Below are 15,872 nucleotides of genomic sequence, written 5' to 3' on the forward strand. Positions count from 1 at the left end.
AATGAACCTTTATTAGACAACAGGGAGGTAACATAAACGATTTACCTGAGGTGGAGCCTCCTCACAGCCTCTGATGCTGTCCTATCAGCATCAAGCTGCTTCACACAGTGTGAGAGACTGAGGCTGGAGGGAAGGGGGATCACTTCAAAGGGGGATCCTTTCAAACAGCCATATCTCGGGCACCAGGATCGCAGTTCCAGCTGTGACACAACCAGAGATATCACCAGTTAAATACACAGTTGCGAATGGAAGCTGTATGCTATAAGATCAGGCTGTGTTGCTGGGCAGGGAACGGGAAGAAGCTGTATGCTGATTGGACAGCGACATACAGAAAACATTACACCGACCAGAGTGAAAAGAAAGAGTCGCCTCCTATTTGGCTATTAGAGCCACATTATAATATTTAGAAAAATGCTCATAACTTTGCAAATAATATTTTTTTTTTTAAAAACAAATCACATTGTAGTTATCAGCAGCAAAGCAACTATTAGATTAGTCAGGAGATGGGGAATTAATAAACTGGTGACAGAGGAGGCCTCTTTAAAGAATCGACAGGTGATCTTCAGGTTAACAAATTAATAGTAGTATATTTTGTCTTGTCTTAACATCTTGAAATTATTTTTTTTTTTTATTTTCTCTATCCTGAAATGTTAATTTTATATACTTTACTATGTCCATCGGATAAACCATAATATGCCAGATCTAAAGAATTTTATTGTACACAGTCATGTAAAATGGGCTCACGGGCTAATATCAATATTTAATAGCTTAAATGGTAGCTAAACTTTTGACAAACTTCTGACATGTCATAGTGACATGTCAGAAGTTTTGATTGTTGGGGGTCTGAGCACTGAGACCCCCACCAATTGCTAGAACAAAGCGGCAGAAGGGCTCGTGTGACCGATTAGCCACTTTGTTTCTTTTCGACTTTTTCCGGAAAGATGTATCGGTGTATGGGCTTATAGACTTTCTATTGAGCCCGTACTCCGATACATTGATTTCCGGAAAAAGTCGAACAGAAACAAAGCGGCTCAACGCTAACACGAGCCCTTCTGCCGCTTTGTTTTAGAAATTGGTGGGGGTCTCAGTGCTCCACAAACCTTTGTCTTTAAAGAGGCTCTGTCACCACATTATAAGTGGCCTATCTCCTACATAAGGATCTGTTTTCACCACTTTATTAGCGATTTTAGATTTATGCTAATGAGTTGCTTAATGCCCAAGTGGGCGTGTTTTTACTTTAGACCAAGTGGGCGTTTTACAGAGGAGTGTATGACGCTGACCAATCAGCATCATGCACTCCTCTCCATTCATTTAGGCAGCGCATAGGGATCCTGTTAGATCCTTATGCGCTGTCTTATACTAACACATTAATAATACTGAAGTGTTTAGACAGTGAATAGACATTCCACGGGATGTCTATTCACAATCTCTGCACTTCGTTACTGTTTCTGTGGTAGTTACAGCAGAGGAAGCGTAATCTCGTTGTAACCTGTCATTTACCGCGTAATCTCGTTGTAACCTGTCATTTACCGCTTAATCTCGTTGTAACCTGTCATCTACAGAGTAATCTCGTGAGATTACGCTTCCTCTGCTGTAACTACCACAGACAGAGTAACGAAATGCAGAGATTGTGAATAGACATCCGGTGGAATGTCTATTCACTGTCTAGACAGAATAGACGAGGAGACAGCACTTCCAATATATGTCAGCTTTTTAATCACCCGTGCAACGTTTCAGTCCAGCAGGACCTTTCTCAAGCCTCCTCGTCTATTCTGTCTATCTGATATTGGGGACCGTGGATCCGGTCCTATTGAGGTGTGCACCCACTTGTGGTCCAGTGCTGTGGTAATTTTCTGCTTTGGATATTCACTGTCTAAACACTTCAGTATCGTTAATATGTCAGTATAAGACAGCACATAAGGATCTAAAAGGATCCCTATGCGCTGCCTAAATGAATGGAGAGAAGTGCATGACGCTGATTGGTCACTGTTTGGTCAGCGTCATACACTCCTCTGTACAACGCCCACTTGGTCTAAAGTAAAAACATGCCCACTTGGGCATTAAACAACTCATTAGTATAAATCTAAAATCGCTCATAAAGTGGTTTAAAACCTATCGTTTTCTTAAATAAAAAGCACTGCTATCACCTACATTATAGCGCCGATCTCCTTATGTAGGAGGTAGGGCACTTATAATGTGGTGACAGAGCCTCTTTAAGTAGTCCGGGCAGAAGAAAAGTAGAGAGATTTTCACTAATTGGTAATTTTTGTAATCATTAGGCTTCGTTCACATCTGCGTTGGGGTCCCGTTCTAACATTCCGTCTGAGGTTTCAGTCAGAACGGGACCCTGAGCAGACACCGACGGAACCAGAGGTTTCCGTTTCCATCACCTTTGAGTAAGGCTATTTTCACATCTGTAAACCATACCAGAAAAAAGGAGTATATAGCCATACATATAAATAAATGTATAACAAATTTTATTGCAAATATATGACAAGCATAGTTTTTAAAAAACAGTAATAGTTCAGGGCAATAGAGACTCTAGGTTAGGTCATGGTGTAGTAGAATAGACTATACATGCTGGTCAAAACCTATCTATAGAATAGAATAGAAAAATAACATTTATGCAGAGATGGCTGTGTACAATTTTACATGTTTAAACAACAACCCTCAATCAATTCTCCATAAAGTACTCTCCTTCCTGACAAATCACTGTATGTGGAATAGGGGAGATTGAAAGTGCATATAGATATTTTAGAGTTCGAATTAATAGCCAGTCTTACCCATCTCAGCAGTACAGTCGTCCTACGTGACCACTGTGTACCCCAACACGCGTTTCGAGATAACCTGTTTCCTCAGGGGGTGCATAGTGTCTTGCATGCTGCAAAATCCTTAAATCGTGTACCTATCAGGTGTTGTCAATAGCTGAGCAGCATCACTGAGTCCGCGGCGCATGCCCTATATGCAGTGATTTGTCAGGAATGAGAGTACTTTATGGAGAATTGATTGAGGGTTGTTGTTTACACATTTTACAATTTTACATGTTTAAAGTGTAAACTTTATAATTATGTCCTCCATTTATTATGGTTATAGAAATTTGGTGCTTATATATGAATTTCATGCTATTGTTACATGATATTTATTTTGAATCATGTTCGTAATTTACGATTACTTGTGAGACCATGTACATAGCATTAATTCCCTGCTACTACTTCATGAAATTTATCACATTGTTTCCAAAGATCCAATAGAGACGGATCGAAACGTTGCCTGCCTGTGGTGAATAAACACACCACTTTTTTTCACCAATTTCCTTGGAGTGCTGCCTCTTCAATTTCATTTTTTTTCATTCATTTCATTATATATATATATATATTTATTTATATTTAGCTATATACTCCTTTTTTTTTTCTGGTATGGTTTAAGTATTTATGGAGTTGTCCAGTAAGGATGGGAGGGCGTTTTTTTTAAACCGTACCTAGCCAAAGATATAAATGCTATGAGAGTTTGTGTATTGCTAATATTTTCACATCTGTGTTGTTTATTTCCGTGGTTCTCCTCCGTCATAGGAACAACAAAAATGACGGCATTGTCTGATCTGTCACATGAAGGACACCAACAAACTCCATTGACTATAATGTGGTCCGTCAGATTTCCGTCATTTTACAAGACAAAATAGTGTGGTATTTTGTTATTTTTTTGTCCAGGATTTTGGATGGAATCTGTGACGGAGGCACTTAACCCAGCCTCCAACGCAGATGTGAACACTTTATATGCATTTTATAGTAGCAATATTCTTGTTCATAGGGGGCAGTAGTTTTATTTTTTAGACTATGAATAATTTTCAAGTTCAAAGTTGGCTGTATGGATCAGAAAAGAAGGAATCCATATGAGGAGAGATGTGCGAGGCACTGGAGACTGCAAGTCTTTTTTTTATTATAACATTATATATGGCAACTAAAAAAATTAGTTGGCTCCTACGTTTTTCAGTTTAGGAGCCATAGGCGCCCCTGTCATTTTTTTTAGTATGATTAGCAGTTGGATATAGAAATAGTTAGAAGTGAACTTTAGAATCATTGTTTGTGTTTTACCCAATTTCTTTTGTTCTGTTTTCTTTTTTCTATTTAGTCTTATCCCATGGTATTGCAATATCGACCAAGAATAGACTTTGGTTAATTGGTCGGCAACACTGAGAAGAATCCTGCACTATACGTTTACTCATCGACAGATTGCACAATGAATGGATGTGCCTAATTACATGGACTAAAAGGACACTCTGTACTTTACAGCATGCAAATATGGATGTGGTCTCTTTCCAACCTGCCGGTAGTGTCATTTGTAGCTATTGTTATTAAACCAAGTGCCAGTCTGCTGTGCAACATCGGACTGACTTATAGGTATGCTATCCACATGCTGCAAAACCTAACTGTGGTGGATGTAATCGTGTACACACACACATTTTGTTGATATCTGGTTAGAGCCAACATTTTTGCATTACTGCTACTTCAACCCCATGTGGTTTTACTGTTACCAAGTCCTTGGTATAGTATTTATTGTTGATTAAATAGTTAAATGTATTCTGGTTTCCCCATGCATAGTTATGACCGACAATAACTAGAAACGACATGATTTGGAATCTGATTTGTATAATGTCCTCATCTAAAGGGGTCGGAGCCAGAAGCCTTTATTTCGTGTCCACTGGGTAGGTACTAAATGTTAGATCAGGTCTGACCTTTACGAATCCTATAAGTGGGGACCACAGTCACCCATCCTGCACAACCGCAGTGAGCAGGCTTTTGTATGGACCAGCGGTCGAGCGTGTTGTCTGCACTAGGATGTTTCTGTAACTCCCTCTCACCGAGGTAAGAGGGACATTAGCCCCCCATTCTACTGATCGGTGGGTGTCATCCACCGACCTAACATTTGTCATTTATCCAGTGGAAAGGGGATAAACGTTTCTGGCAGCAATACCCCTTTAGTATTTTCTTAGTTTAAGAAAAAAAAATTAATAAGGAATTTCTACTATTATAATACGTAACTGTTATACCAATTTCACCTAATAAGGACCTGTCATTAGTATTTTTTGTGTTTTTGTTTTGTTTTTTTAAATTGTCCCCTCCATTGTCTCCCTATAGCTGGTGCTCCATTTTGGTGCCCAATATGCTAATTACTAGCATCGGTACAGGGAGGAGGAGACCTAAGATCTCTTCAGTGAGAGTTGCCTTCTCCCTCGACGTGACGACGTCCAGTCAAACCTCCATTTTAAATGGAGGTGGCTCCCTAATGACTATGTTACAGAGGCTGGTCTCGCGAGAATAGGTAAATCTCGCGAGATCAAGTCTTCTACATCGCTGTGAAGCTGTCTTCATTGATTGAACCTTATCACTGCGAGGGAGAAAAAAACTGACCGGTCCTCTTCAAGTAGTCTAGTAATTGTATTATTTTTATGTATGATAAATTTACAAAATGATAAATAAAAATTTTATTTAATTATGTAATAATCATTACAATCACACATTTTCTTTTACATTGGACCAATGATCATTTCATGTAAATGGTCCTTAAAGTAAGGTGGTCCACAGGGGGGCCCGAAGGCCAAATGGGTGCCTCTGTTTTTTTGTTGTTTTTCACTCTTCCCACAACTGACTTTTATGAAATGTGAGATATATCCTTTAAGTCACCAGCAGCTGGGACTCTCAATCTCAAGAAATGGTTAGAGTCCACTTTTTCAGAAAAGAGGAGGATATGCAAGTGCTGACCCCTCTCAGTGGGTAAATATAATTCCCATTATGTTCACTGGAGATGAGCCATATGTTTGTGGTCACCTCTCCACTGAACAAGGGGACGTGGATCCCTTCTGACTGGTGGGGGTCTCCTCTCCAAAACCTCTACTGAACTTAGTCATCTTCTTTTGATGCATCTGGTTGACATGTCATGAAAGTTGATTGAGGAAAACCTTTTGTAAATTAGAAATGGCAGGTGTTTATGTATTGAGACTTCTGATCGTAGCTGGACAACGTCTTCAAACTGAGATGTTGAGAGAGGTAAAAATCCTCCTTTTTTTTACATTATTCCAGCATTGTTCTAGCGCATTATAAGCAATGGGCAACCTCCGGCATTTCTGTCGTGTCTAGGTTATATTTCCCATAAAGCATTGACCGCTAGATTGACCACCCATCATTCTCATGTGTCCAGAGTTCCATATACCTCTTCTGTTCTTCTTCCTTGCCAAATGTTTAATTTCCATTAGTCTTCCACTTTGTTTTTTAAATAATTTATTAATTGTAGATTTAATGCAAGAAATCCATGAAAATTCCGTGTAAAAATGTTCTGGTCAAAAGTGACATAGTAATATGTGTGGTCTATAATTCCTTCATATATTAATGGTAATGTATTGCAAATTTTTATTTATACACGTTCTATATTAGTGCGTCTCATACAATCTGTAGGTAAGCATTTTAAAAGAATAAGTTTGGTAGCACTTACTAGTATTATAGAAAACTGTGTGCCTCATTGTAGAATGATATAATACAATAGAGTCTGGTTTATATATGAAAAATACATAGAAATGTGTATATGCACTGTGAGCGTTTAGGAAAGATACTGTTCTATCCCCTGTGTGGTAAGCTGGGTATATTTTCTTACATTTGTTTCTTTGAAGAGGAATTGTAGTTATTATAACTTGCTGACAAATATGCTATAAAATGTTTCAAATGCCTTTAAAAAATGTAACCAAAATAACTGTAAGACTACAGAGGAGAATCTCTATTATAAAGGATAGTTTCATGACCAAATTCCTTGCACTACCCCGTCTGAAGAAGGGACTTGATGTCAGGAAGTATATTTTTCTAAGTTATTTTCAGTTAAAATTGTATTTTGTACCTGTTAAAGAAGTGAGGTTGTCGCATATTCTCTCATTTCCTTTCAGATTGAAATTTTGTAACGATGCTCAAATTGAAATGGATTTTATAAGAAATGGCACATTTTGTAAATAGTCTTCAACAGCTTAACATCTATCTAAACAGTTTACTCTAATATAAAACTGGATTGTTGGTATTATACCTGTGTATTTGTGTTTTATTTTCAAATCATTAGCCCTTGTTTCCTAGTTCCCAAATAGTTCGATAATATTTTTTTTTTTTGTGACCACATTTTCCAGCATCACATGGATCATACACATGGTAATGTCACAATAAAGAGAAAATTTACTCAATGAAGTCTCAGCACAGAAATCATGTGCATAATGATGTTACAGTAGTGGGATAATGTGCACGGTGATGTCACGATACAAGGATAATGATGTCACAGTACAGGAATTATGCACACAGCGATATTACTGTGCAGGGATAATGCACATAGGGATTTAACAGACCAGGGATAATGCACACAGCGATATCACAGCACAAGACTAATATACAAAGTGATGTCACAGTTCAAGGATACAAAAAAGGAGGGTAGTAGAGTCAGCACCTTAGTGGATATTCGTCTGGTACATGTCACCCGGGTATTTTCGTCCAACTCGCCCACGCCAACATGAGACTCCACACACTATCCTGATCAGATGAGAAAAAAGTGTTCTTTATTCCAACATTCGACGTTTCTGCTAACATTAAGCATTTCTTTATCTTGAGAAAAGCTTAAAGGGGTTGTCCGAGATTTAATGACTTTGTGTTAATGCTTGTAATTTATAAATGTAAATACATTTGTAATATACTTACATTTTCCAAAGTGGCCCCGTTTCCAGATCCTGGTGGGGTACTTAACGGGTGACGTCACTCTCTGCACTGGCTCTGGCCGCTTTGTTGATCTTGAATTCTTTGCCGGGTATACGACACGTCACTTGTGACGTGGTGTATATCGGCTTGTTCTGTTGTAACGTGCATGCGCGGCCCCTTCTGTTATCTCGACAACAGCAGAGACCGCGAGAACAGCAGTGACAGCGCATGCGCATTACGGGCTGTCAAGCAGAACAGCCCATACACGGCACGTCTCAAGTGACGTGTCTGATACCCGGCAAAGAATTCAAGATCAACAAAGCGGCTAGAGCCAGTGCAGAGAGTGACGTCACCCGTCAAGTTCCCCACAGCAGGATCTGGAAACGGGGCCACTTTGGAAAATTTAAGTATATTACAAATGTATTTACATTTATAAATTACAAGCATTAACAAAGTCCTCGGACAACCCCTTTAATGTTAGCCGAAACGTTGCATGTTGAAAAAAAAAAAAACTTTTGATTTTCTCTCATGTGACCGTGATACTGAGTGCTGTCACCTAACACATCATCATAATACAGGGATCATGTAAATATATCATGGTACAGAGATGATTCATACAAAAATGTTACCATGCACAATGTGACATCATGGCACAGGAAAAATACAAATAATGATGTCACAGTTCAGGTATATTTATATGTAATTTATGGTTTTTAGCCCCTTAATGACCGCCAAAATGCCTTTTTACAGGGGTCATTAAAAAGAAGTCACTAGGTTTGGAGCCACTAGACCGCCAGCATGCCGTTATGCAGCTGGGGTTTAGTGTTCTATACTTGCCCAGGTCAAAAACTGCAGTTTCGGTAATAGTAAAGTAACGTTTTAACAATTTACCAAGATGAGCCCAGGGTATGCCCAATGTTGCCATTCCCCTTTTGGTAAGTTGGAATTAACTTTACTTACTATTCCCAAAACTTCGGTTTTTGACGTCGGCAGGTTTGGAACACTAAACCCCAGCTGCATAACGGCATTCTTGCGGTTTAGTGGCTCCAAACCTAGTGACAGGTTCCCTGTAAGGGTACTTATTCCACAGCGCCGCTCTTTAAAGGCACTGTGTCATAAGCCTGGCACAGGTGTCGGGTTCCGGGCTGTGTAAAGACAGCCGAGTTCCTGCTATAACAGACTGGATCGGAGGTACCTCCGATCCCGGCTCTTTAACCCTTTAGATGCCACGGTCAATAACAACCATGGCATCAAAATGGTTTTGGAGGGAGGGGGCGATGGTTTCCATGGCAGCCAGGGGCTTAACTACGGCCCCCAGGTCTGCCAACTGTATGCCTATTCGGCAGAGGCAGTTTTACACTAACGGGCATAACACAGAAGATTAAACAAACTACTGTCCTGTGCTGAAAACATGATTACAGTACGGGACAGATTTCCCGCAGCGAGGCAGGGACTCCTAGCGTCGTACATAATTATGATGCTAGGAGTCCGGCTCCCTGCAGTGTGTTCGGTCCGGGAAACGCGTCCGACATGCGGACCGTAGATCACGGACCAAGTACGCTCGTGTGAATCCGGCCTAAGACTATCACGTTATTAAATTCGACTATTGAACACTGTAAAGAAAAAAAAAATCAATACCAGAATTGGTTTCTGTTCAACCCACCTTCCAAAATACGCAATGAGAAGCTTTTAAAAGGTTGTATATACCTCAAAAGTAGAAAAGCATAAATAATATAAAGTTAGTATCACTGTAATAGTAATCACCCGCAGAATAAAGGGATTATGTTATTGAGCACACAGACATAACCTGGAACTGTGTGACCGTAGCCTACATTACCCATGAGCGCTTTCCTCTGAAAGAAAACTGCTCATTTGTTACTAAACGATGCATGTCACACAGACTTAACTTGTAACTGTTTGACAAATACCCGCATTAACCAATAAGTGCTTTCCTCTGTACTTGGGGTACTCATTGTAGTCCTTTCGGGGGCCCAGCGATTGTCCGACACATCTGATCGTCTGCCTGTGTGATCACCCATGTCTCTGTTTAGCAGGACGGGGGCTGCAAATGGAGGAAGTGCCGGCCACAGGTTGTGTACCCCTACTATATACCATGACAATCTATAGCAGCGGTGTCCAACCTTTTGGCGTATCTGGGCCACATTGGAAGAAGAAGAGTTGTCTTGGGCCACACATTAAATACACAGACTAAGGAAAGCTCATGAGCAAAAAAAAAAAAGTCTGTGCATAATTTTCGTGATATCCACAACAGATAAGCAAAAAAAGTCCTCACATAATAATCCTAATTATGCAGCGGTCCGTTCGGAGAGTCTTTTAAAATTGTTCAGTAGGTCCCAAGTTTGTGATCGCTAATATAGAAAATGTACATTTCTAAGCAATAAAACGTCATAAGAAATATAAGAAAAAAGGGCAACATAAAACTAGAGGGATATTTGACATTGTATTTGAGAAACAAATGCATCAATATCGGGTTTGAAGTCGTTGCAATTCTCAGTGCGTTCTCAAGGTTTTCATCAGATATTTTGGTTCTAATTTTACTCTTCATGTGGTTCATTCTTGAAAATAGTTGCTTGTAGGTGCTGCCAAAAAGGGATAACCGTTGATTGTGAAGCAAGGGATATTTGTCTCTTTAAAAGTCCAGCAAAGAGACACAATCTTAAAGAGACCCTTTCACATGCAGCGTGTAATAGGTAGCGTGGCACAAATCCTGGGGCACTTTAAAAAAAATTCCTACCCTCCTCCGTTATTTAAATATCGATGCCGTTATATTTGGCGCCCAATATTTAAATAACCCCCTAAACTGTCAATGGGGCATCGCTGTGACACTGTCCGATCAGCTACGGACAGGACCACAGCAAGAGCTGGAGAGACACGAGTGTGTGCACGCGCAGCTCGGAGCTGTGCGCGCATTCACAGTTCTCGGCAGACCAGGACAAGACTGTGAGTGAAGTACGGATGTCCAGAGATGCGCCTAATTTAGATTAAGACTGGCGTATGATGCGCCCAGTCTTAATAAATTGCCCCAATATGTTTTTGCATCTCTCTCAACTTTTAATGTTGTGAAGTTGCTGTTCGGATTCACCTACACCATTGTGAACCACATGTTTACCACCATAACATTTTAGCAAAGTGTTTTACAAACTCTTCTTCCTACAGGTTATGTATCACAGATGTGATAATGGAGACAATTTTGTTAGTATATACAGTGAAATGTCTTCGGAATATAACTTACTCACATAATGCACCCACTGATTGTTTTTGTAGTCTCATAATTTATTTTGTTCTAAGAGTTTATTCCCTTATAATAGACAATTTTTAAAACAGCTGCCTGACACAACTGATAGGGTGTGAACACTGTGGTCATGGAGGTAAAATAGACCTGTTCCCTCTATGGGACTAGCTAAAGCAGCTGTTTAATGTGGGAGCCCTGCAAACAGCACCACAAATCTCAGCTTCTTGAACTACAGTGATTATATTAAGATCTATTCGCATGCCGTCATATTTTCTAAACAAAATATCGTAGAATGCAGTGCTATTTTGTCTGCCAAAATGATGAAAACCATGAAAGAAAGCAGACAGAACCCATTAAAGTCAATGGGTTTTTGGTGTCCGTCATTTGAGGGATCCGGCACTTCCGTTATTTTTGTTCTGTCCCATGATGAAACAGAATAATGCAAATTCTAGAGCAGATGTGAAAAGAGCCTAAGAAAAGTGGTAGATTAATATTAACTGCCCTCAGGTCCTTTATTTTTTAGAGGAGGTTGACTTGGGGTGTATTCACACGGTGCGTTTTGCCGAGTTTTTTTGAAAAATTTTCGGTACACCCTTATGTTGTTGCTGAAAGTGGCTTCACAGTTGAGGGTATAAAAAAAAGCAGCATGCAGAGGGTCTCCAGCTGTGTCTGTCCTAATGGCTGGTGGGGCGTTCTTGGGCATAAAGAGCTGATCGTACTGACGCAGCTGGACATGGACTGCACTTACTGCTGTATAACTTCTCTCAGCGGCAACAGTTTTAGGCCTTATTCACACGGACGTGTCTGTTTTTCGCGGGCAAAAAATGCTGCGTTTTGCGTGCGCAAAAGGTCAGTGTGTCATTTGCATATGATGCGTGGCTGCGTGATTGTCGTGCAGCCGGCATCATTATGACACTCTGTTTTTATGTTTACAAACAGAGGTGCTTTTCTGTTTTCATTCATTCTTTTTACTACTGTTGCGCGAATCACACGCGGCACCCGGAAGTGCTTCCGTGTGCCGAGCGCGATTTGCACGCACCCATTGACTTCAATTGCTGCGCGAAACACGGGCAAGTATAGGACGTCGTGAGTTTTACACAGCGCTCATACACTACGTGAAAATCACTGACAGTCTGAACGGCCCCATTCACTTACATAGGTCCGTGCGACGCGCGTGAAAATCAAGCGCGCAGCTCGGACGTATAACACGTTCGTGTAAATAAGGCTTTAAAGGGATATATTCTAAATGGCGAGCACTCTCGGTTCTGTTTTATTTCAGTATTTTTGCTTAACCCCTTAAGGACACGGCCAATTTTGGCCTTGAGGACAGAGCAATTTTTTTTACATTTCCCTCTTTGCATCCCGACGCTCATAACGCTTTTATTTTTTGTACGACGTAGTTGTAGGAGACTTTGTTTTTTGCGGGACGAGTTGTACTTTATGTACGTACCATTTTTTGGTACAAATACATTATCGTTTAATTTCTATACATTTTTAATTAGATTAAAATGCTTAAAAAAAGCAGTTGCGCAGCAGTTTTAATATTTTTTTTTTTACACCATACACCGATCATAATAAATAATGTTATACATTTGTAGTACAGGTTGTTACGGTCGTGGCTATACCAAATATGTCTATATTATTTCATGTTTTGGGACTTATATTTGAAAAAGTTTATTATAAAAAATGTGTGTGTCTGTGTATTTTATTTACTTTTTATTTATTTATTTACCATTATTTTTTTTTTACATTCATTTAACTTTTTTTTTTTAATCCCATAAAGGGATTTATCATTTTGATTTTTATTTTGTAACTGCAATGTACTGGCATAGATCTATATGCCAGTACATTAGCCTGTTACTGATTGTACACAGGCAGTTGTTAGGGCATACCTCAGTATGCCCTAACAACAGGAAATATGTTCAGACAGCCCTGGGGTCCTTCAATGGACCCTGGGCTGTCTGGCCATACGAGTTGTGGGCTTTGATCGCGTCACAGTTATTTTCTGTGACGCGATCAATGTGTAGTCCCCTCTCCTTGAATGCCGCGATCAGCTGTCATTGCGGCGTTCAAAGGGTTAACAGCGGAGAGAAGATGTTTCTCTCCTCTCCGCTGTCAGAGCGGGGCCGTGGCTGTGTATTACAGCCGTTGCCCCGCTCTCGATCGCGCTCACAGACGCGCGCAGGGACGGCTGTCACACAGGACGAGTATGCTCATCCTAATGCGCGAAGTGCTCGCCGCTCAGGACGAGCATACTCGTCCTGTGTCGGCAACCAGTTAGAGGCTATGTCACCAGATTATAAGTGCCCTATCTCCTGCATAATCTGATCGGCGCTATAATGTAGATAAACGATCATTTTTGAGCAAGTTATGAACAATTTTCGATTTATGCTAATTTGTTTCTTAATGAACAACTGGGCGTGTTTTTACTTTTTGACCAAGTGGGCGTTGTACAGAGGAGTGTGAGACCAATCAGCGTCATACACTTCTCATTGTTCCAGCCCAGCTTCTTTCACTGCACAATGGGCTGGAACAATGAGAAGTGTATGATGCTGATTGGTCACTGATTGGTCAGCGTCATACACTCCTCTGTACAACGCCCACTTGGTCAAAAAGTAAAACACGCCCAGTTGTCTATTAAGAAACTAATTAGCATAACTCTAAAATTGTTCATAACTTGCTAAAAAATGATCGTTTTTCAAAATAAAAACCACTGTTATCTACATTACAGCGCAGATCAGATAATGTAGGAGATAGGACACTTTTATAATCTGGTGAGAGAGCCTCTTTAAGGCCTTTTTAATGATGACGAGTGCTCCTACGTACGATTGTTACTGATCGTTGCCCTGTCTAAACAGGGCAGTAATCGGCCAATGAAGGAGCAAACGTTTGTTCATCGGCTGATCACGTCTCTTATTCGGCCAAAAAAAATTATTGCTTGTTGGAGGAACATCTCAATGTGTAAATATGGGGATGTACTGCCGACAAGATCGCAAGTATGGGGATGATTTTTCGTTGCCATACTTACCATCATTGCTCCATGTAAATGGAGCAAACAAGCACCGATCAACAAGCTGAACCTGTTGTCTGGCGCTAGTTACCGAAAGGGAATCTGGCCGTGTAAAAAGACCCTTAGTGTTTAGAACCCCTTTAGAGAGGTTGTTTCAAAAAGACAACTTTTTTTTTGTTTTGTTTTTTTTAACTGAGTTCGGCCACGGCAGTCAGCTGATTACTGTGGTTCTAGCTGAACAGCGGTTACCGCTAGTCATACCTCAGTATTACGTCATTCAAATGTAATACATAAATGGGTTGCATAGACCAGAACGAGAGAGACACTCTTTGATAGCTTTCACCACGACTAAAAGACGGGGGTCTCAAGGGGAGGACAATACTCTGACGTCCATATGACATAATAAGGCATATGGCCAGGTGTTTCCATCATGAGACACCTTTTCTTGGGGTAATATTCACACACGGCGGTTTCATGGCAAAAATGCATACATGGCTGTATAATAAGCTCAAAGTTATAAATTTAGATGGGTGCAAAATTATGGCTTTGTATAAGACCATGTTGTACCTCAGTGTGGCTCTGCTCTCTCCCCTCCCCCGCGGCCTGTGCCCCCAGCCTGTGCACCTGCACCAGGAATATTGCCCCAGCTTATCCCTGCATACTCTGGACTACTTAAAGTAATCTGCCCGCTTCCCCAGTGCCTGAGCAATATTGTTACTAACCCAGTGTTAGTCTGCGAAGGTTCTGTATCCTGTGTCAGTGACTAAGTTCTGTATCCAGAAACCTGTGCCCGTGATTATCCTGAGTCCAGTGTCCGTGACCAGTCCTGTATCCATGTCCAGTTCTACATCCTGAGTCCAGTGTCCGTGACCAGCCTTCCAGTGATCCGGCACCAGCCTGCTTCCAGTAATCCTGCTCCCAGTAATCCAGCACCATCCTGCTTCCACTACCTGCAATATATATACCGGTGACTGTCCTATATGTGTCTGGTCAGCAGCTATTCCATTACAGCGGAGTAGCCCAGTGGGTCTACATCCCAACTGGACATTACACTTATGAGTATTGTTATTTTTTATTTTTTTTATCAAGTCCAGTAGCAGGTATTGCAACTCAAGGTACTCAATCATTGTGTTTTTGTTCAAATATTAGAGCATCAGTTGAGACGTCAAGAAGAGAAAGTCTGAATTCTATAAATAGAGTTCAACAACCTGTATACACACATATATTCTTTCTTTTTTTTTTTTTAAAAGTGCACTGAATGAAAATTATTACCGACAATTTAATTACAAATTCAGCAAGAGAGGTAAGACCATTAACCCACAATTTCTTTTTTTACAGCATGGATTGCTTGGTGAAGAAATGTAATTTTACATGTCTTAGTGCTGGCAATGCTCTGCTGTGCTCTTTAATAACAGGTTATGTAACAGCTTTTATATGGGTAATAGAAGTTTTCCTAACATTTTCCCTAAAATGAGAAGTGATTTATGGGTCCAGTTTCCATTAAACAAACTAAAATTTGCTGGCACTCTGTAATTTGAGCACCTCCTTTTTATGGCAGAAATCCAACAACTTCATTTGGAAGGTATGTTGCTGCATTTATAATTCATAAGTGTTGGCATTAATCCCATAAAGCAACGTAGGGAAAGAAAATGTTCTCATGCAGTTCAAAAACATTGCACACTCTATTTCCTAAGCTACTAACTTTTTTTACAACAGTTTTTAACTTATGTTTGAGTGATGGAACAAAAAAATATTTTGTTTCTAAGAAAAACAAAAGTTTTAACGTTTATCTCAAGATTGTTTTGTTTTTTTTAGATATGTGGAGATAAAGAATGATAAAAGTAAAAAAAAAATGTATGTGTCCGATATAGATAAACGAAAAATGATCTAGACA

At 40.1% G+C, this 15,872-nt stretch overlaps 1 protein-coding gene across 5 annotated transcripts in view; it reads left to right on the forward strand.

Moving 5' to 3' along the window:
* The window catches only part of PCGF5 (polycomb group ring finger 5), a 63,544-nt gene extending 56,485 nt beyond the window's left edge, over positions 1 to 7,059 (forward strand). For all 5 annotated transcript variants that reach the window (XM_075841221.1, XM_075841225.1, XM_075841222.1 and 2 more), the window contains one exon: positions 4,129 to 7,059. In XM_075841221.1, coding sequence (XP_075697336.1) covers positions 4,129 to 4,176 — 48 coding nt within the window. In that variant the 3' untranslated portion in view covers positions 4,177 to 7,059. The remainder of the gene's footprint in view (positions 1 to 4,128) is intronic.
* Positions 7,060 to 15,872: the final 8,813 nt, after the last annotated feature.

Source organism: Rhinoderma darwinii, chromosome 11 (assembly GCF_050947455.1).
Source record: "Rhinoderma darwinii isolate aRhiDar2 chromosome 11, aRhiDar2.hap1, whole genome shotgun sequence".
Taxonomy (NCBI): domain Eukaryota; kingdom Metazoa; phylum Chordata; class Amphibia; order Anura; family Rhinodermatidae; genus Rhinoderma; species Rhinoderma darwinii.